The 23,878-nt window shown below is 41.1% G+C and overlaps 1 protein-coding gene across 1 annotated transcript in view; it reads right to left on the bottom strand.

Annotated features, from left to right (window-relative positions):
• Positions 1-14,705, bottom strand: part of rcan3 (regulator of calcineurin 3) — a 54,214-nt gene extending 39,509 nt beyond the window's left edge. The window contains exon 1 of the mRNA XM_055864241.1: positions 14,379-14,705. Coding sequence (XP_055720216.1) covers positions 14,379-14,465 — 87 coding nt within the window. The 5' untranslated portion in view covers positions 14,466-14,705. The remainder of the gene's footprint in view (positions 1-14,378) is intronic.
• Positions 14,706-23,878: the final 9,173 nt, after the last annotated feature.

The following is a 23,878-nucleotide window of genomic DNA, read 5'->3' on the forward strand; positions in this document are numbered from 1 at the left end:
CTCATATGCTAATGCTTCAGACCTAGCTGCACTATGCTCTTAGCCTAGCCTTCAGCGCTGCAAAGCGGGCAACTAAAAAGCAGGCAAAACGGGCATGTAATTGCTGTGGGATCAATACGGAAGTGGGAGCAGTATCCAGTGTTGTCAACCATTTTTCAGTGAGATCCGCTATTGGCCCCTTGATTTTTCGCTAGAAATCGCTAGATTACGCGTTGCTGTTGCCGCGACAACGTCACTGCACCAATTTGCCTTGCTGCTGCAGTCCCCGAATAACGTTTTCGCCCCCTTCTCCCGCCGCACACCCCCTCCCCTTGTGCTTCTCTGCCTGTGTGTGCCGTTGCTGTGACTTCTGTTGCACAAACAGCTTCTCCCACTCTAGTTTGAGGCAGAATTTTGTGGGAAAATTCACTAAATGCTATCAAAACCATAGAAACCCTCTGTGTCAAAACTCCCCAAAGGCAGCCTGAAAAGTAGCTACATTTTGTCGCTAGAATCTTTTACCAATAAAAGTAATTGGAGGGGTATGAAAACTCCCTACATATAGCAACAAAGTTGTTAAATTGGAAACACTGATGGTATTGACGGGCGAGACGAAAAGGCCTCTGAGGACTCGCTCCGTACTTCATAGATTGAAATGAGTTTATAGCTGTGGGGAGAAATTAATCCTATTACCAATCTGTCATTTAGCTATTTCACTGTGAAAGACAATTTCTTTCATAATCTTCATCATCAATATCCTTCCCAAACTTCCAATGGTTGACATAACCCTGACAACATCCTCCAGAAGATGCTGTGATGGCGGGTCACTCACCTTACGCCTCAGCAGCGAATGTAATGAAGCTCTCTCCCTCGCGTGTCGCTTTGTGTGTCACCTTGGTTGTGAGCTAGGCCTAGTAATGGCCTGGTCTGAAGATTTGTGCCGTCTCTTTTTAATGCGGTAATTCAGGACTATGGAGCGCTGTAGAGGTTATTTAACTGACAGACTGACAGATTGACAGACGACTATACTCAGTATCCATATCCTCGGCTACAACATCAACGCCTACAGTAAGCCATCGTTCACTTGATATTATTTGAAGTATTGCACCAATCATGATGGTAGGACTCCAACTACACAAATTGAATGACTCCGTTGAGCTTACAATGGCCCTTGCTAGCGGAGAGACTCAAAATATGAACATTTTCATAAATATAAATAGAATTTGCTCCTGGATTTTATTTTATTTTTTAAATGGAGCTGTTTCTATTGGCATACTGTGTGATGTAAAGGCACTGATGCCTTATCCAAATGAAAGCTCTGAAACGTTAATTTCAGATGATGCTTTTACATGGCAACAAAGTGGTAGCCATGAAAGTTACTATGTCATCCTGCCATTGATCCCCAAAAAATCTCCACTTCAGTGGATAAAAAGCTTTTTCTTTAGCCTTCACCTTATCATCTCACAACCCTGTTGTCTTGGCTCTTGTATCCCAACACAACGCCAACGATAGGAGTCGGAGACTTTTATTCTTTGTGTTTTTCTTCTACGTCACTCCAGCGGACATCGTCCTAACCTTTTACGTGACACCTGAGACCCAGAGTCTCTCTAAGGTTTCGGGGGAATGTGAGACGACCGTGGCCCAGATCGACATATCCACAGACTGAGAGCGGTGAACACCTGAGCCCCCTACTCTGGACTAGGCTATCAGAGTTATACACAGGTGCACCAGGGGCCTAGGCCTTGTCCACCTGCCAGGGCCAGATCTGGTTTCCCACCTGGACAGAACATAATACGGCCATCCGCTTCATCCGCCACTCTTCCCCCTCTCCTATACCTGTTTGACTGACACACGCGGTTTGTTATATCTCTCTACTATAGCGATGCAAACCTCTACAGAGCTGTTTCAGAATAGTTATATCATCGAGCAAGTGCCTGCACTTCGTGAGGGCTTGCTGAGTGCAACCTTGCTAATAGGTTGCTGATTGTTTGAAATATGGATAGATTTTTTATCAATGCAGGTTTTTGAAGATGATACGATGACCTTACTAAAGCAAGCCAAACAGCAATCCAAATGTTCCATGTTTTCAATCAAATATAATTTCATACATGACGTTTTGACACATCCACATTGAATATACCATTGGTACGTGCTTGATAAATAGGCAAGAGGCCAAAACACAGACCTCAGCAAAAACATAGACCATACAGGAGTTCAAGTGAGCTGGCCAGGCATCAAAAAGATGTGGCTCCTCAAAGCTCTCCCCTGAGTTTCCAGGGCGGTAGTCAGAGGTACAAGTGACACAGACAGCTGCCATTGTTATGATGATAGGCTTGGGAACAGACAGGCAGACCACATGCTGATGGAAAGAAAGTAGGGTTCTACAGGCCTGGGATTTAGTCTGGATGGATGGAGGTTTGCTGGCAGAGGGAATATACAACAATTACCTTTTTCCATCCTGTCACTACTGTGAAAGAGAGAGCGCATGTACATGTGATCCGATATAATGTATGTGGAGTGTGTTTGTGCATGTGTGTGAAGGTCACATAATGTGTTGTTTCTTTTTTCATTTGTTTTACATTTTAGTCATTTAGCAGACACTCTTACCCAGAGCAACTTACAGTAGTGAGTTCATACATTTTTATAGTGGTCCCTCGTGGGAATCAAACCCACAACCCTGGAGTTGCAAGCGCATTGATCTACCTAGTGAGCCACACTATAAGGGGAAGTTATTTGTGACCCTCCACCTGGATTCAGTCCTACATAGCAACATTTTTAATGGTGTTTTTTTTTTTTACATTGGATAAAAGTAAAGACTAGAAAATAGTATATCATGCACTGCAGTTGAGGAACAATGGGAAAATAATTCTGCTTTGAAAGTTGATAAACTTGTAACTCCACTTTTGAGAAAATGGCCCTTGAATGGTCCGGTACACCTACTGCAGAGCTCTTCATTGTCTCCACCCATTCAGCATCGTTCACACCCTCTTAAACCTTATCCCCCCATCTCTTTAAGGCTTCACATGTGAGGCCATATGCTAAACAGAGTAAGTAGTGTAGTTAACAAGACTAAAAGTGGTAAAAGTAGTAGCCTACAAATAAGGTAAAACTCCAGGTAAAAATACGCTTTATCTAGTCCTTAGCCTATATCCTAATCTGACTTTGGTGCAGGCCATGTTCTTCTTCACATTACCGTTTCTGGTAAACACACACAATATCAAATTCACATTCACAGAATACAGAAGGTGTAAACAGTACAATGAAATGGTTACTTTTAAAGTATCAATAGGAAAAACAGAAAACGTCCAGATAAAAATATTTTATAAACATTTTATCATTATTAGATGATGCTTACCCAGACACACTTGTCTAAATTGATGGGTCATGTGAAAGAAATGCTATAACCACCCCCCAGCCAAATCTAGCTAAGTAGATGGGTCATTATTGTCGAGACATGTACACATGTTCATGAAATACAATAGATGGCCATAATCACTCCCAGACACACCTGGCTAACTTGATGGTCATGTAATAATCTGGCCAAAGTAGAGTCTTTTGTTTAGACATGTAGCTAGCTAGCTAAACAATGAACCGGAATAATCTCAACTCATACTACTACCAATACAAACATTGTCATAGCTGTAGTATGAATCGGCAGGTAGATAAAGCTAACCAGCTAGGTGCAATGTTAGCTAACTAACATTAGGCTATAACTAGCAATGCAAACGGTTTCTGATTCGAAAAATATTACTACACAGATCATACATGTAATGTTAGCTAGCGAGCCAGCAAGCTAACGTTTGCCAGCTAACAGTACGCTTTAACTTGAAATGAAAACGACTTCCTGCCAAAATTTGAAATGTGTAATATCGGAAAATGTAGCTAGACCTCTTACCCGTGTAAATGAATGAACGCTTCACGGCCATTTATCTCTGTTTTGTTTCAAGCTACATCTTGTTTGGCCAGCGTTGTGTCAAGTCACTCCGGGTCACACTGACCGTGGCGTGTGCAGAAAGTAGCACATCACTACTTTTTCCAACTTATCTGTCGATAGCGCCTGCTAAATACAGGGCATCAATGTTGTTGAGAAAGTAGTAAAACATTTGTAGTTCTCGATGGCTAACGTTATATCTTTAAAAAAAGCTGCGGTTGAAAGGACTATCAACACCAACATGAGCAGCTCAGGTTATAGACAGAAGCACGCTACATGGCAGACCAATCCACACTCATCTCCTGGCATGTCCAGCCCATCCATTGTGTCAGTAAATCATGGCTAGCGGGAAGGTTCCTGGCATTTTCCGTGGCTAAACCAACTAGGCTCGTAATGTAACAATTTTATTTGTATTCACAGATGGCATACAAGTTAGTTATTAAGGCACATGAAAGTGCACATGTTCCAGAATGCATTACTGCCAAAAAAAGCATTTTGATTAAAAAAAAAGATGTTCAAATGCTTCTCCTGTATTTGTATTCATTAGGGATCCCCATTAGCTGCTGCCATATACAACATGTATAATACCACCATACAACAATATTACAATGTATGTGTGTGTCTGTACATTTGTGTGTGTCGCTTCACAGTCCCCGCTGTTCTATAAGGTATATTTTTACCTGTTTAAAAAAAAAATCTGATTCTACTGCTTGCATCAGTTACCTGATGTGGAAAAGAGTTCCATATAGAGTTCCATGTAGTCATGGCTCTATGTAGTACTGTGTGCCTCCCATAGTCTGTTCTGGACTTGGGGATTATGAAGAAACCTCTAGTGGCATGTCTTGTGGGGTATGCATGGATGTCAGAGCTGTGCAGTTTAAACAGACAGCTCAGTACATTCAGCGGTCAACACTTCTTACAAAAACAAGTAGTGATGATGTCAATCTCTCTTCCACTTTTAGCCATGAGAGATTGACAAGCATATCATTAGTGTTAGATCTCCATGTACTTTCAAGGGCCAGCCATGCTGCCCTTTTCTGAGCCAACTGCAATTTTCCTAAGTCCCTCTTTGGGGCACCTGACCACACTACTGAACTTTAGTCTAGGTGCGACAAAACTAGGGCCTGTAGGACCTGCCTTGTTGATAGTGTTGTTAAGAAGGCAGAACAGAGCTTTATTATGGACATACTTCTCCTCATCTTAGCTACTGTTGTATCAATATGTTTTGACCATGACAGTTTACAATACAGGGTTACTCCAAGCAGTTAACTTCTTATGGCTGCAAGGGGCAGTATTGAGTAGCCTGATAAAATGTGTCCATTTCAAACGGCCTCGTACTCAATTCTTGCTCGTACAATATGCATATTATTAAAAAACACTCTCTAGTTTCTAAAACCGTTTGAATTATTTCTCTGAGTGAAACAGAACTCATTCTGCAGCACTTTTCCTGACCCGGAAGTTCAAAGTCTGAAATCGATGCTCTCTTCCTCTTCCTGCCTATAAATGGGCACAAGAGCTATTAGTATACATGCACGTCATACACCTTCCTCTGGGTGTCAAGAAGGCTGTGAGAGAAGAAATGAGGTGATTATCTCGATCTGGGATGGAATAAATCCTCTTGGAATGGCGTGTACCCCATTTCCGGTACTCTGAAGAACGCGATTTGGACAGTGGGGTTGCCTTTTGTTTTGCTGACGTTATAGACGACTATTATTTCCGGCTTTGATTTTATTTGATACATGTCACCATATCATCGTAAAGTATGTTTTTTCAATATAGTTTCATCAGATTATTGAAATTTTTTCGGGAGTTTTGCCGTGTTCCGTTCTCTTCCGTTTGTTTACATGGAGAGATCCATGCAACCCGGCTAGCGCGCTTGCTAAATGGAGAGAGAAAGTTGCCATTCTGAATCCAAACAACGACTCATCTGGACAAAGGACACCTTGTTCAACATTCTGATGAAAGATCAGCAAAAGTAAGACCCAATTTATGATGTTATTTCATTTATCTGTCGTAGTCGCCGGCGCCCAAGTGTTTCTGGCTATTGTGCTAAGCTAATGTAATGCTACATTTTGTTTTCGCTGTAAAACACTTAATAAATCAGAAATATTGTCTGGCATCACAAGATGCCTGTCTTTCATTTGCTGTACACTATGTATTTTTCAGAAATGTTTTATGATGTGTAATTAGGTATTTGACGTTGGTGTCTGTAAATATTATGGCTGCTTTCGGTGCAATTTCTGAATGTAGCTGCAATGTAAACTATGATTTATACCTGAAATATGCATTTTTCAAAAAAAACATATGCTATACAATAAATATGTTATCAGACTGTCATCTGATGAGGTTGTTTCTTGGTTAGTGGCTATTTATATCTTTATTTGGCCGAATTTGTGATAGCTACTGATGGAGTCAAAAACTGATGGAGTAATAAAAGTGGAGTCTTTTGCTAACGTGGTTAGCTAATAGATTTACATATTTTGTCTTCCCTGTAAAACATTTTAAAAATCGGACATGTTGGCTGGATTCACGAGATGTGTACCTTTCATATGCTGTATTGGACTTGTTAATGTGTGAAAGTTAAATATTTAAAAAAATATATCTTTTGAATTTCGCGCCCTGCACTTGAAGTGGCTGTTGTCATAAGTGTACCGACGTCGGGCTTGCACGCAAAACAGGTTAAGTCACCTCAACTTGCTAAATTTTCACATCATTCATTACGAGATGTAGTTGAGGTTTAGGGTTTAGTGAATGATTTGTCCCAAATACAATGCTTTTAGGTTTGGAAATATTTAGGACTAACTTATACCTTGCCACCCATTCTGAAACTAACTGCAGATCTTTGTTAAGTGTTGCAGTCATTTCAGTTGCTGTAGTAACTGACGTGTATAGTGTTGAGTCATCCACACTGGCATACACACTGGCTTTACTCAAAGTCGTTAGTAAGGGGCCTAAACAGTAAGGGGCCTAAACAGTTGCCCTGGGGAATTCCTGATTCTACCTGGATTATGTTGAAGAGGCTTCCATTAAAGAACACCCTCTGTGTTTTGTTAGACAAGTAAATCTTTATCCACAATATAGCAGGGGGTGTAAAGCCATAACACAAGTTTTTCCAGCAGCAGACTATGATCGATAATGTCAAACGCTGAACTGAAGTCTAACAAAGCATTTGTTTAAGTGCTGTGCTTGTTGAATGTCCTTCTCAATGAGAGTGCTGAAAGTCTGTTGTAATTTTGTTTAATATAAAATAGCATTGTATCTGGTCAAACACAGTTTTTCCAGAAGTTCACTAAGGGTTGGTAACAGGCTGATTGGTCGGCTATTTGAGCCAGTAAATGGGGCTTTAATATTCTTGGGTAGCGGAATGACTTTTGCTTCCCTCCAGGCCTGAGGGCACACACTTTCTAATAGACTTAAATTAAAAAAATGGTAAATAGGAGTGGCAATATCGTCCGCTATTATCCTCAGTAATTTTCCACCCAGATTGTCATACCCCGGTGGCTTGTCATTGTTGATAGACAACAATCATTTTTTCACCTCTTCCACACTAATTTTACAGAATTCAAAAGTACAATGCTTGTCTTTCAGAATTAGGTCAGAAATACTATGTACAGTCATGGCCAAAAGTTTTGAGAATGACACAAATATTAATTTCCACAAGTTTGCTGCTTCAGTTTCTTTACATATTTTTGACATATGTTACTATGGAACACTGAAGTATAATTACACACTTTTCACAAGTGTCAAAGGATTTTATTGACAATTACATGAAGTTGATGCAAAGAGTCAATATTTGCAGTGTTGACCCTTCTTTTTCAAGACCTCTGCAATCTGCCCTACAATGATGTAGTGTCAGCTTTTGTTGCTTGCATGTCATGCCTAAGTTTTCTTATCTTGCCAATGAAAATGTCATTAAACTAGTTGGCAATATCAGTGGGTTTAGCGATCGTTTTGTGATGAATAAGCCATCTGATTCAATGAATGAAGGAGCCGAGATGGCTTTTTTCCCAAAATGTCATTTAAGGTGCTCCAAAGCTTTCTACTATCATTCTTTATATAATTTATGTTTGTTTCATAGTATAGTTTATTTTTATTTAGTTTATTCACATGATTTCTTAATTTGCAGTACGTTTGCCAATCGATTGGGCTGCCAGAGTTATGTGATACCTTTTGCCTCATCCCTATCAAACATACAATTTATCAATTCTAATGATCAATTAGCTTTTTAAAATGATAAACTTGGATTAGCTAACACCACGTGCCATTGGAACACAGGCGTGATGGTTGGTGATAATGAGCCTCTGTACACCTATGTAGATATTCCATTAAAAATCTGCGGCTTCCAGCTACAATAGTAATTTACAACATTAACAATGTCTTCACTGTATTTCTGATGAATTTGATGTTATTTTAAATGGACAAAAAATCTGCTTTCCTTTCAAAAACAAGGACATTTCTAAGTGACCCCAAACTTTTGAACGGTAGTGTACATTTATATTTAGTTCATTTAGCAAACCCTTTTATCACACCATAGTGTCATCAGACTTTTGATACCAATGCAGGGTGAAAGTGAGCCACAAAATGTGAACTGCTATAATAAAAAAAAAATGGTATAGAAATTACAGCTCTCGAAGGTATCTTGTTACAAAATACATTGGAGTGCATTTCAGCCCAATGTAATTTAAGTTACAAAATACTCAGAAGTAATTTAAATACATATTTTAAATACATTGTAACAGAATTACTGCCCATCTGCATGTGTGTGTGTTTGTACTTTCTATGTTCATTTGTGTGCGCGTGTGTGCATGTATGTACGTGTCTATGCTGTCTAACGCGAGAGAGCCTGTTCATGTAGCTCATTCCTGTGATCTTCACATTTAATCCGCTGATGTTGCTCTATATTTTCCAGGTAACAGTGTTACAAACCACCACACAGACCAGGCCAGCCATATACTTAAACTAACCCTGTAAGCACCAGTTAGCGTCACTGGCACAAAAACACCGGGCACAGCACTAAATTAACTAGCCTGGTCCCAGATCTGTTTGCGATGGCATGACAATAACCATAGGCGTTGGCAATACGGCACAAACAGATCAGGGACCAGGCTATCAATTGGCATTACTAACCTAAAACCACAGGTTCAGCCTATACTATTAAGAAAAGACCCAACCAGTCCTTCTGACTGACTAATCCTAGACCAGTGGCAATCGGAAAAACATAGTATAATCATCTCGAAACAGACTGCAAGCTAAAAGCTAGCTCTGGTCCAGGGCGTTATTGCATGTTCCTCCACAAACACTGTTAGTAGAGGAACGCACCGCCTGGACCAGAACTAGATATACGCTTAGTAGGATATTGTAGGTAGCAATTCCTTCAGATTTCATAGCCTGCATGGCAGATTCAGAACAGTATCAGTTCTAGGTTGGCTATGAACCACACGTCCAGATGGACAGCATAGTATCATACACAACCAGACACTGTATCAGTATTAACCAGCAACAATATCATCACACACTGTCTCTCAATTCCTACACTGGCTCCTTGGCTCAAGACAAGACACCTCGACAAGATAGCCTACCCAGCTAACACATTTTTATTCCCAGAACGTAAATGGGAAAGTTGTTTTTCGAATAACCAAAGGAGAACCTTTCGGAAACGTCACACGAATGTTTTGTGCTAGCTGTCTGAACGTAGGCTTTGATCTGAAGCCATTCCTCTGATTATTGTGATTTTGCTATTGTACATGTCTGTAGGCTTATGTAGCCAAATTGTATCTATGATCGTATGCTATTCATTTATGTTTTTTGTATGCTATTTTAATATATGAGAATTAACTAATGATATCAGGCCACACCCGGCCATGATTACAGACACCTGTGTGTGTCTTTTGACACTATATAAATGAGTCATCCCGCAGTGTTTGTCATTATTGTCACGACTTCTGCCGAAGTCGTTGCCTCTCCTTGTTCGGGCGGTGTTCGGCGGTCGAGTCACCGGTCTTCTAGCCATCATCGATCCATTTTTCATTTTCCATTGGTTTTGTCTTGTCTTCCCACACACCTGTTTTCAATCCCATCCATTACCTCTTGTGTATTTAACCCTCTGTTTCCCCTCATGTCTTTGTCAGAGATTGTTTCTTGTTAGTATTGTTTTTTATGTGTATAGGTGCGCGACGGGTCTTCGTACCCATAATTTGTTTGTTCGTTTCTTATTAGTGTTATGGAGCATGTGTTTGGACTTTCATTAAAAGACTCCATTTTACACTCCGTTTGACTCTCCTGCGCCTGACTTCCCTGCCACCTATACACACGACTCTGACAATTATACCCTGATGAAGACAGCTTGTCTGTCGAAATGTTGGACATAAATATTTTTGCATCTCAGCTCCTAGAGTGTGCGGCTCTCCTTTATTTTTTATAAGTGTTCCACTCCGCTAGCCAGCACCTCGCCTAAATAGGTGTGTGTTTCTTTCGCCTCTAGATTGTGCTAGCTGGGTAACATTTAAATATCAGCTATAGCTTCAAACTCCATGCTATAATATTTATGTTATTGACTGTCAATCCAGTCCACGGTTCACCACAGCCTATATTAGTTCAGTTTACCCAGACTAACAGCGGTGAAGCAGCGGGATATTATCAGGCATCTATCACTTTAGATCAGTGGTCGCCAACCGAGTAAGTAAAGTGTTCCCATTAGACAAACTCCGCCTACCCGGCGGACCGGCAAATCTGGGACTAAATCGAGTGCACCTACCGCGCTGCGCAATCGGATAGCTCAAATCACCTTGACTACAGAGCTTCCATGACCCTGGCCACAGCCAAGTTTAATAGGCTACTAGTCTACGTAAGATTTAAGAACTTTTAAAACCATGACCACAGAGAGACTCAACGAATACAGCAAAGAGCTGCTGTTTTTATGTGTGAGTTCATGTTTAAGTTTATATTCAGCACTGTCTCTGTTTTATTCAACACTATTACAAAACGCGCTTCTCCATACTTCCGCTCGGGCTGCAGCTGCAATGAATGAGTAGCCAAGTATCGACAGCCCTGCGTTTTATTATTATTATTAGCAGCTCGTCATGTCGATTTTAATATTAAGGAATATTTCATTTCTCTAGTCATAGGAACATGAATTTGTGCATGAGGCAGATGCGGTGTGACGCTATCAGGTGGAAACGGTGTCCCCTCTCTCTGGTCAGTCTCACCGGAGGAAAGGAAGGAGAGAGCAGGGACCGTGAGAGGCGGTTGGGAAAAATCGTTTTGAACGGTCATCCAACTCGGAATTTCAAGTCGGAAACTCTGGCATCTTTCTAGAGCTCTGACTTTTCGACCTGAAAATCACTGACGTCATGATTTGACCTCGTTGACCATCAGATGCAGGTACAGTGCCTTGCAAAAGTATTCATCCCCCTTGGCGTTTTTCCTATTTTGTTGCATTACAACCTGTCATTTAAATTTATTTTTATTTGGATTTCATGTAATGGACATACACAAAATAGTCCAAATTGGTGAAGTGAAATTTAAAAAATTACTTGTTAAAAAAATAATAATAATAATTTTACGGAAAAGTGGTGCGTGCATATGTATTCACCCCCTTTGCTATGAAGCCGCTAAATAAGATCTGGTCCAACCAATTACCTTCAGAAGTCACATAATTAGTTAAATAAAGTCCACCTGTGTGCAATCTATCTGTCACATGGTCTCAGTATATATACACCTGTTCTGAAAGGCCCCAGAGTCTGCAACACCACTCAGCAAGGGAAACACCATACAAGCGGCACCATGAAGACCAAGGAGCTTTCCAAACAGGTCAGGGACAAAGTTGTGGAGAAGTACAGATCAGGGTTGGGTTTATAAAAAAATATCTGAAACTTTGAACATCCCACGGAGCACCTTTAAATCCATTATAAAAAAAGAAAGAATATGGCACCATAACAAACCTGGCAAGAGAGGGCCGCACACCAAAACTCACAGACCAGGTAAGGAGGGCATTATTCAGCGAGGCAACAACGAGACCAAAGATAACCCTGAAGGAGCTGCAAAGCTCCACATTGGAGATTGGAGTATCTGTCCATAGGACCACTTAAAGCCCTAGAAAAAAAGCCATTGCTTAAGGAAAGAATAAGCAAACACGTTTGCTTGCCAAAAGGCATGTGGAAGACTCCACATACATATGGAAGAAGGTACTCTAGGCAAATGTAGCTTTTTGGCCATCAAGGAAAACGCTATGTCTGGCGCAAACCCAACACCTCTCATCACCCCGAGAACCCCATCCCCACAGTGAAGCATGGGGTTGGCAGCATCATGCTGTGGGATGTTTTTCATCAACAGGGACTGGGAAACTGGTCATTGAAGGAATGATGGATGGCGCTAAATACAGGGAAATTCTTGAGGGAAACCTGTATTTGGTCTTCCAGAGATGTGACACTGGGACGGAGGTTCACCTTCCAGCAGGACAATGACCCTAAGAATAGTGCTAAAGCAACACTCGAGTGGTTTAAGGGGAAACATTTAAATGTATTGCAATGGCCTAGTCAAAGCCCAGACCTCAATCCAATTGAGAATCTGTGGTATGATTTAAAGATTGCTGTACACCAGCGGAACCCATCCAACTTGAAGGAGCTGGAGCAGTTTGCCTTGAAGAATGGGCAAAAATCCAAGTGGCTAGATGTGCCAAGCTTATAGAGACATACCCCAAGAGGTTTGCAGCTGTAATTGCTGCAAAAGGTGGTTCTACAAAGTATTGATTTTGGGGGGGTGAATAGTTATGCATGCTCAAGTTCTGTTTTTTTGTCTTATTTCTTGTTTGTTTCACAAGAAAAAAAAAATTGTCTTCAAAGTGGTAGGCATGTTGTGTAAATCAAATGATACAACCCCCCCAAAAATCCATTTTAATTACAGGTTGTAAGGCAACAAAATAGGAAAAATGCCAAAGGGGGTGAAAACTTTCGCAGGCCATTTCAATTCATGCTCCACAGTGCCTCACAAGTGCTAAACCAAATGATCTATTTTGTTATCAAAGCTCGAGTTTTGAAATATAATATGGGCTGATTAAAAATATTGTCAGGCCAATCATATAGCCAATATGCTATAATGTATTAGGCCTACTGCCCATACATCATTCCTAGAAAACTGTTTGTGTGAGGTTAACGTAAAAAGTACAAATCTGAGCAGTAGATCTCAGCTTGCTTTTTGACTGCGAAAATGATCTTGACTCAGAAAAGGTTGGTGACCACTGCTTTGGATGAATAAAGGGAGAAAGAACACAAAGACAACAGATGAGGCATCCTTGAATGATTTTTGAAACAACGAACCAAAACGCAAGCTGCCTGGGAGAGATGATCTCAATCAGTGTTCCCCAACCACGTGCATGCCCCGCTAATCTTTCCCCCCCAAACCCCTGTCCTCTCGTGCCCAGTCTGCCAGAAACACGGATTAGTCTTGTTCTTTGTGCCATCCTATTCCAACATGAGCCTGCGCGCGCTCCCCTGCATTGCATGATTTCACGAGCATCCCCAGTGGTAGTAGGGTTTTGTGAGTCAGTGAGGTGAAGAGTTACGAAATGTAGAGCTCAGGTTTGAATGTCAAAAAAAATAAGTGCTTTGTTTTTGGAGTCGGAGGTGTGTGTGTGAGTGTTTGCACGAGCACACATGCATAATGTTTGTGTTTATTGAGGCCATGGCAGAGCTACCGTTTACTTTTGCATAGCATAAGACCTCTGTTCAGACTGCATAACTGTATTTAGGAAAGACTTAGTCTCCTAATACCTTGTTGTTCTTGCACGGCACGCGCTGTTCTCTGCAATGGACAATACAATTGCCAGCCTTGATCCACAATGAACCATTTGAACAACATATGTGCGGCATTTCAATGAATTATTAGCATTTTCTTATTCCAAGGCTACAACGTTTGGGCATATAAGTACCGACATCGTCTGCCCCGTGACCGTTGGATTCGATGGATGCGCTCCCTAAAGTAGCAGTCTCGCGCCCCTGCAATGCTGAAAAGGGGAGGGTTGAGGGGGGTCCGACTCCGACACTGCGTCTAAAAGAAATCTGAATTTCGATAACCCCCCCCCCCCCCCCTTCACCCGCTTTGCATTTAATCATGTAACTTGCGTACCAAAACTGACTTGTGGTGAGATAGTAGTCTGAGGCGCATACAGTAAAAAAAAAAGTATAGCCTACTGCATGAGGCTTTTTTGTCCGCCCTCCCGTCCCCACTTCTCCAACCTCACAAACGTCAATCAATTATGAAATCGAGGACATCCATGCGCATTCAGGACGTGCATCTTGACGAACTGCGGTTTCATTGATAAATATCCATGGTGAACGGGTGACTCCATAAAACGTCATCAGGACAGGCACTTTGGGCCATGCAGAAAAGCCGGTCATGCGTAATTCGGAGCACAAAACGAAAAATATAATCAAAATACTGAACGTGCGGTTTTATGAAACTGTTGGCCTACCTGCATTTTGTCGGACGTAAACACGTCGGTATCTACCTCGCAGGCGATGATGGTCACCATCTCCAGTTTCATATTTATAGATGGCATTCCCTTTCGTAGCTAATAAATAAATAAAGAAAATATTTCGTTGGTTTCTTGTCTGCTTCAGAGAAAGTGCAGTCACCGCCTCGCAGGTGATTGTACACTCCAATGGGTTTGCTTCGGATGAAGTGGTGTCCTCGCAGTTTGGGTGCGCTACATGAAGTGATGCTGCAGCTGTAAACTCTCACTCCTACACCGCTCCAATACAGAACGACCGTCAGAGACGCTCGCGAGCGCACCAACCAGCGCGCGCTCAGGCACAACACTGACGTCATGCTTCATTTGTTCGTTTAGCGATGCTGTAGGGAGGAGGCACTGCAGCCAGTAGCCTACGGTGCGTTTCTAACTGCCTCCCTTTATTTATTTCTCCTTCTCGTTTAGTCCATGAACATAACTGCGAAAAGAACTCTGAAATGATGTATCCTAGGCCTACTTCACCCAACAATAATAATCAGGACTGCCTATAGCACAGTCCACAAAAATAGCCTGGAATTGAATTTGATAATGTCTTGGTTCCATAGAATAGGCCTAGGCTACTTTCTCTCTGACATAGAACGCACCATGCTCAATCAAATGAAATAAGTCCGTTTGGGTTTACTCAAATTCAAGTGATATGCATGCTCCTGTTATATACCCATCCTTTCCCACAACATGTGTAGTGACACTACTGAATATCTATTCATGGGGTAGGCTGTCTATATGCCACAGTAGTACTTTGTCATTATAATGTTCCCAATGCATTTGATCGTAAAGTGCCTGGTGCAAATACAGAACAATCCAGACAAATCCAGTATAGCCTGCTAATATGTTGTGGACCTTGCAGAAGCAGCCTGTATGTAGTACAATAACTTGCCACAATTGTCATATCTCCCTTACTCATTATGATGATATGTGACATGTGCATTCTCTCTCTCAACATCATCTGATTGGCCCAAACTTCCGACAGACTTCAGTATTGCATTACCTCACACTCCACAACTCCAGCACAAGCTCTCAGTTTCATCATTCACTAGCTAAGACAATACAAGTTGTCATAAGCCATGATGAGTAGGCAATAGGCTGGAGGGAGTGGGCTGTCTGTCTGTCATGTAATTTACCACAGGGCACAGAGACAGACAGACAACCATGCGAGCCAGATATTATCCACTGTTAACTGGGGTGGCGCAATCTGGTTCTGACCGGCCTGAGGCTATGACCCCGCTGTTAGAGTGTGAATTGACTAAGAAGCACTATGTTACTAGAGTAGAATGGAATAGAATATAATCGAATGGGATGGTGTTACACTTTTTGATCCATTATCATAGTACTACTTTCTATTAGTAATATCATGCAATTATTATAAAAATGAGTAGATTGAGGATGTGCTCCCCTTTAGAGTTTTCTTACTAATTGCAAATGATCTCAGTCAGCATTTTCTAAACTCATCTTAAAATCTATTTGGAATAAAACCATCATCTATCCTCATTAATCCAGTGTTCTCAGAGGGGTTTATCCTCCTTGCAAATATATCTGAGAAATGAATATTTTTACTCTATGAATTGCAATTAAATATATTTTGAGAGTGTCCTGGATATTCAACCGTCATTCCCTTCACCAGATCCTTGATTAATAGGGGACCTAAAATTGTCACACGGGGCGGTTTTATGGGGCGGCAGCGTAGCCTAGTGGTTAGAGCGTTGGACTAGTAACCGGAAGGTTGCAAGTTCAAATCCCCGAGCTGACAAGGTACAAATCTGTCGTTCTGCCCCTGAACAGGCAGTTAACCCACTGTTCCTAAGCCGTCATTGAAAATAAGAATTTGTTCTTAACTGACTTGCCTAGTTAAATAAAGGTAAAAAAAAAAAAAAAAAAAAAAAATAGATGATCCACTCATAAAAGGTTACTTCAGACCACAGAAGTACACAAAGAACTGTCCCTAAAGTTGATTGTACCAGGGTCGGCGTTATGGGCGGGCCTTAGGTGGCCTGGCCCGCCCTGCCGTACCTCCTTGCCCGTCCAAATAAAATATTGAAATATTGATTATTTATTTGGCTGACATGCTGACCACACCGCTCGCGTCGCGTTTGCGAGCGTTGCAAAATAAATATACACATACATGTTATTCAATCATTGCACCTACACTGCTCGCGAGCGCCAATGAGCATCTGCGTTGCCATGCGCTAAAATAGAAGTCAGTTCTATTTGTGATGCTGAACGCGGTGCAAGTCCTGCCTCTCCCATCCCCTCATTGGTTTATAGAAGCAGATACCTACGTGCCATCTCCTCATTGGTTATACCCACATGGGTGATTGAAAGATGAACTGAGGTTGGTTGGTCGGTCGTGGTAATACACCTTATTATGAAAGTTAGGTGCCAATCGCCATATAAAGTCCAAAGAAGAAAAAGCCTGGAAGAAGAGAGATGACTAGAAATGATTCGGTTGACAGTTCTATATGTGGATTAATTGTCGGGGTAGAGGACCTTGTGCATTTCAGGTAAAATAACAACTCAACGTTTATATCCCAGGACAAATTAGCTAGCAACAGCAAGCTAGCTAAATAGGACAAATTAGCTAGCAACTGCAATCCATAAATGCTTAATGCTTTTCGACCTGTACCCAAATTAATATAATTGGTTCAGAGTTTGTTTTGATATTTCAACCTGCGTGTCGGGATCGTGTTTGGTGTGAGGGGACAAAATCAATTTGTGCACGATGGTGGACGCACGCGCGAGTCCGGTTTGGGCATGGTGTGAGATGTGCACCGACAGAAAGACACATCAATCTCAGTTAACTTTTCTCGCCCAGGGGTTCCGCTAGCAGCGCGCGAAATTCAAAATTATTTTTTTGAAATTTGTAACTTTCACACATTAACAAGTCCAATACAGCAAATGAAAGATAAACATCTTGTTAATCTACCCATCGTGTCCGATTTAAAAAAAATGTTTTTTAAATAGTCTCACAAAAGCAGAAATAGAGATGAAATTAATCACTAACCTTTGATAATCTTCATCAGATGACACTCATAGGACATCATGTTACACAATACATTTATGTTTTGTTCGATAATGTCTCGGTTTACATTGGCGCCATGTTCAGAAATGCTTCCAAAATATCCAGAGTAATTACAGAGAGCCACGTCAAATAACAGAAATACTCATCATAAACTTTGATGAAAGATACATGTTTGACATATAATTAAAGACACACTTGTTCTTAATGCAACCGCTGTGTCAGATTTATATTTTTTTTTTATAAGCACACCATGCAATAATGTGAGACGGCGCTCAGATTTAACAATTTCTCCGCCATGTTGGAGTCAACAGAAATACGAAATTACATCATAAATATTCCCTTACCTTTGATTATCTTCATCAGAATGCAATGCCAGGAATCCTAGTTCCACAATAAATTGTTGTTTTGTTCGATAATGTCCATTACTTATGTCCAATTAGCAACTTTAGCTAGCATGTGTAGTACACGTGTCCAAACGCTGGCGCAGATTCAGGCAAACGTCGGACGAAAACTTCAAAAAGTTATATTACAAGTCGAATAAACTGGTCAAACTTAGTAGAGAATCAATCTTCAGGATGTTGTTATCATATATATCCAATAACGTTCCAACCGGAGCATTTCTTCATGTCTGTATAAGTAATGGCACACAATGCCATTTCATGACTAGCGCTCGTGACCAGAAACTAGCATTCTGCCAGACCACTGACTCAAATAGCTCCCATCCGGCCCCACATCACACTAGAGGCTTCATTCCACGTTCTACAGACTGTTGACATCTAGTGGAAGGCGTAGGAAGTGCAAACAGATCCATATATTACAGAGAATTGAATAGGTGATGACTTTCACATCGACCCTTCTCAGAATTCTCACTTCCTGTTTGGAAGTTTGCCTGCCATATGAGTTCTGTTATACTCACAGACATAATTCAAACAGTTTTAAAAACTTCAGAGTGTTTTATATCCAATAGTAACAATAATATGCATATATTATCATCTGGGACAGAGTAGGAGGCAGTTCACTATGGGCACCAATTCATCCAAAGTGAAAATGCTGCACCCTTTCCCAAACAGGTTTTAAAGCATCCGAGCGAACAAAACAGCGCCCCTCTGTCTCAGTACGTGTAGAAAATGTATCTGGTGCTGTTTGAACCAAGAGTATGGCATGTCATATGATTTCTGGCAAAACAGCATCACCTACATGGGCTACATATATAGGGGCACTGTTTCAATCACTCAGATGCTTTCTCGGGTGACAGTTTCAGCAGAGAAGAGGCAAAGCGAAAGGGCTCACTCTCGCCAAAATCTGTCCAGAATAAGCTCTATGCGTTTCTATGGGCATAATATGCAGACCTAAGCTTGTCACCTGCCTTCCCACCTTTGGGACACAGACTCCCATTGTTAGGTCGGAGACACGAGCGTCTCGTCATTAAATACAGACCTCTGGTTTCAGCCTCTTGTGAATTGGAAAGGAAGGTTGGCGGGTGCACTGTTAGGATGCTGGATTGCCCTAAAGTAAATTGATGTTTTAGCAAAATTATATATTATATATCCTGTCTAAGTGAAATAATTCAAAATATTTCACCAGGGAGCATGACTTAGCCACAAAGGATCATTAGCTTATTTACATTTTTTTGCTGTGGATCGTTTCAATTCCCAATTATGTAGGCCTATGCCTATTTGGGAAGGGTTTTATTTTTTTACTATTTTCTACATTGTAGAATAATAGTGACGACATCAAAACTATGAAATAACACATGGAATCATGTAGTAACCAAAAAAAGTGTTAAACAAATCTAAATATATTTTATATTCTTCAAAGTAGCCACCCTTTGCCTTGATGACAGCTTTGCACGCGCTTGGCATTCTCTCAACCAGCTTCATGAGGTAGTCACCTGGAATGCATTTCAATTAACAGATGTGCCTTGTTAAAAGTTAATTTGTTGAATTTATTTCCTTCTTATTGCGTCTGATGAGCACTTGTTGGCTGCTTTTCCTTCACTCTGAGGTCCAACTCATCCCAAACCATCTCAATTGGTTTGAGGTCGGGTGATTGTGGAGGCCAGGTCATCTGATGCAGCACTCCATCACTCTCCATCTTGGTCAGATAGCCCTTACACCGCCTGGAGGTATGTTGGGTCATTGTCCTGTTGAAAAACAGATGATAGTCCCACGAAGCGCAAACCATCGCTGCAGAATGCTGTGGTAGCCATGCTGGTTAAGTGTGCCATGAATTCTAAATAAATCACAGACAGTGTCACCAGCAAAGCACCCCCACACTATCACACCTCCTCCTCCATGCTTCATGTAGGGAGCCAGCCATGCAGAGATCATCCAAAGACAGCGGTTGAAACCAAAAATCTCAAATTTGGACTCATCAGACCAAAGGACAGATTTCCACTGATCAAATGTCCATTGCTCGTGGTTCTTGGCCCAAGCAAGTCTCTTCGTCTTATTGGTTTCCTTTAGTAATGCTTTCTTTACAGCAATTCCACTATGAATGCCTGATTCATGCAGCCTTTGAACAGTTGATTTTGAGATGTGTCTGTTACTTGAACTCTGAGGCATTTATTTGGGCTGCTATCTGAGGTGTAGTTAACTCTAATGAACATATCCTCTGCAGCAAAGGTAACTCTGGCTCTTCCTTTCCTGTGGCAGTCCTCATGAGAGCCAGTTTCAACAAAGTGCTTGATGGTTTTTGCGACTGCACTTTAAGAAGCTTTCAAAGTTCTTGAAATGTTCCAGATTGACTGACCTTCAAATTCTATTGGTCACATACACGTGTTTAGTGGATGTTATTGCGGGTGTAGCGAAATGCTTGTATTTCTAGCTCCAACAGTGCAGTAATATCTAACAAGTAATATCTAACAATTTCACAACAATACACACAAATCTAAGGGAATGGAATTAAGAATATATAACTATATGGACGAGCAATGTCAGAGCGGCATAGACTAAGATATAGTAGAATAGAATACAGTATAAACAAATGAGATGAGTAATGCAAAATATGTAAACATTATTAAAGTGACTGGTGTTCCATGTCTTAAAGCGGCCAGTGATTTCAAGTCTATGTATATAGGCAGCAGCCTCTAATGTGCTAGGGATGGCTATTTAACAGTCTGATGGCCTTGAGATAGAAGCTGTTTTTCAGTCTCTCGGTGCCAGCTTTGATGCACCTGTACTGACCTCGCCTTCTGAATGATAGTGGGGTGAACAGGCAGTGGATTGGGTGGTTGTTGTCCTTGATGATTTTCTTGCCCTTCCTGTGACATCGGGTGCTGTAGGTGTCCTGGAGGGCAGGACGTTTGCCCCCGGTGATGCGTTGGGCAGACCGCACCACCCTCTGGGACAGACCTGCGGTTGCGGGCAGTGTAGTTGCCGTACCAGGTGGTGATACAGCCCGACAGGATGCTCTCAATTGTGTATCTGTAAACGTTTGTGAGGGTTTTAGGTGCCAAGCCAAATTTCTCCAGCCTCCTGAGGTTGAAAAGGTGCTGTTATGCCTTCTTCACCACACTGTCTGTTTTGGTGGACCATTTCAGTTTGTCAGTGATGTGTACGCTGAGGATCTTGAGGCTTTCCACCTTCTCCACTGCGGTCCTTCCGATATGGATGGGGGGGTGCTCCCTCTGCTGTTTCCTGAAGTTCACGATCTTCTCCTTTGCTGACGTTGAGTGAGAGGTTATTTTCCTGGCACCAAACTCCCAGAGCCCTCACCTCCTCCCTGTAGGCTGTCTCGTCATTGTTGGTAATCAAGCCTACTACTGTTGTGTCGTCTGCAACCTTGATGATTGAGTTGGACGCGTGCGTGGCCACACAGTCATGGGTGAACAGGGAGTACAGGAAGAGGCTGAGCAAGCACTCTTGCGTGCCCCATTGCTGAGACTCAGCGAAGTGGAGATGTTGTTTCCCACCTAAACCACCTGGGGGCAGCCCGTCAGGAAGTCCAGCACCCAGTTGCACAGGGCGGGGTTCAGACCCAGGGCCTCAAGCTTAATGATGAGCGAGGCTTAAATATCCTGACCTAGTGAGATATACATGGCGGGGGTTCAATTAAGCTAGTCGTCTTCACTACCTTCTTATGTCATTCTCACTGACACCAAAAGTTTTTAAAAAGTGTTGATGGGGACAGAATGTGGTCGGACTATCAAATAATTGATTTTCTACGAGGGCGAGAATTTTGGAAATTAAACCAAAGCCTATTGGATTATAACTTGTTTTTAACTAGGACAGAATAATTTACAACTTACTTTTTCTGACATAACATAGGTACATCATATCCTTATTTTATGGGATACTTTTAAATGTGTCTATAAGAGGCCATGCAATTCAATACCCATCTCTAAAACAAAAGCAATTTAGGTCAAAAGATATTTATATCCATATTAACAAAAGAAATAGACGTTTCACACCCTGATCTGTTTCACCTGTCTGTGTGATTGGCTCCAACTTCCCCATTATCCCTTGTGTATTTATACCTGTGTTCTCTGTTTGTCTGTTGCCAGTTCGTCTTGTTTGTCAAGCCTACCCGCGTTTTTGTATCAGCTCCTGCTTTTCCCCAGTTTCTTTTCTCGTCCTCCTGGCTTTTGACCCTTGCCTGTCCTGACCCTGTACCCACCCGCCTGACCACTCTGCCTACCCCTGACCCTGAGCCTACCTGCCGTCCTGTACCTTTGCCATACCTCTGGATTACCGACCTCTGCCTGACCTGAGCCTGCCTGTTGTCCTGTACCTTTGCCCCTGTTGCTGTAATAAACATTGTTACTTCAACACGGTTTGCATCTGAGTCCTATCTTGATACCTGATAAGAAGGAATACCAGTACAGATAGATATCAATAAAAACTGTACCAGAGAGGCACAGAATAAGTTAGAGAGAAAACAAAAATAAATGGACAAACTTATTCAAGAAAGATTAAGTGTAATATATTGTCAAAATAAAGTGAACTGGATGGAATAAAGGGAAAAATGCACCAATTTTTTTTTTTTACTTTCAACATAGAAATGCTACCACAAAGAATCTACTGAAACGTGTTACAAGTCATGGAGTCACCCATGATTCACCACACTATATTTTGAAAGAGGAAGCCAAGTACTTTAAGCATATGTTTTCGTTTCAGTCTTCTCTATCTCCACTAACCGAAGTTGATTCTATGGATTTTCTTCTATGAATAATGTCAAATTAACAGCCATACAGAAACACTTACGTGAAGGCCAAATTACAGAGGAAGAACTTGATGCAATTAAAGCATTTACATCCGGGAAAACTCCTAGGCTAAATGGCATACCAGTTGAGGTATACCAAACCTTTTTGATGTGCTCAGAGTACCGTTATTAGCATGTTTTAATCACTATTATAGAAATGGTAGATTATCAGATACTCAACAAGAAGGTCTGATTTCATTATTACTGAAAGGACCCAAGTGGTAAATATAAAGATCCAGTCCAATTAAAATATTGGAGGCCTATTACGCTTGAAAACAATAATAGCAAAATACATAGAGTATAGAATTAAAAAGTTATTGTCTGATATTATTAATTCTAATCAAAGTTTTTTTTACATAGACGATACACTGGAGATAATATAAGACAAGTACTGGGAACATTAGAACACTATCAAAAATGGCCTGGTATTCATAGCTGACTTAAAGTATTTTGATAAAGTACGCCTGGAATTTATACATAAATGCCTGGAATATTTCAGTTTTGGAGAATCTCTTATACAATGGGTTAAAGTTATGTATAGTAACCCTATGTGTAAAATAATAAATAATGGCTACTTCTCAGAAACAATTCAACTGTCAAGAAGAGTCAAACAAGGTTGTCCACAATCGGCATGTCTATTTACTTCGGCCATCAAAGTGTTCGCTATTAAAATCAGATCCAACAATAATATCAAGGGGCTGGAAATCCAGGGCTTAAAAACAAAGGTGTACGCTGGGGATTTATGTTTTCTTTAAATCCACAACTTGGAACACTGCACAGCCTCATTGAGGCCTCTAGATACTTTTTGTAACCTCTCTGGATTACAACCAAATTATGATAAGTGTACTATATTATGTATTGGATCACAAAAAAACAGAACTTTTATATTACCGTGTAGTTTACCAACAAAATGGTCTGATGGTGATGTGGACATACTCAGTTTTCATATCCCGTAGCAAAGAAATTCTCACTACAATACATTTTATTAGCAATTGAGCAAGAACTGATAAAATCTAGCGACCACCGAAAGGAAAATACCTGTCTATTTGTGGAAAAATCACCCTGATTAACTCTTTAGTCAAAACCCAGTTTAACTACAGTGCATTTGGAAAGTATTCAGACCTCTTGACTTTTTCCACATTTTGTTACTTTACAGCCTTATTCTAAAATGTATTAAATATTATTATTCCTCATCAATCTACACACAATAGCCATAATGACAAAG

Source organism: Salvelinus fontinalis, chromosome 16, assembly GCF_029448725.1.
Source record: "Salvelinus fontinalis isolate EN_2023a chromosome 16, ASM2944872v1, whole genome shotgun sequence".
In the NCBI taxonomy this organism is placed as follows: domain Eukaryota; kingdom Metazoa; phylum Chordata; class Actinopteri; order Salmoniformes; family Salmonidae; genus Salvelinus; species Salvelinus fontinalis.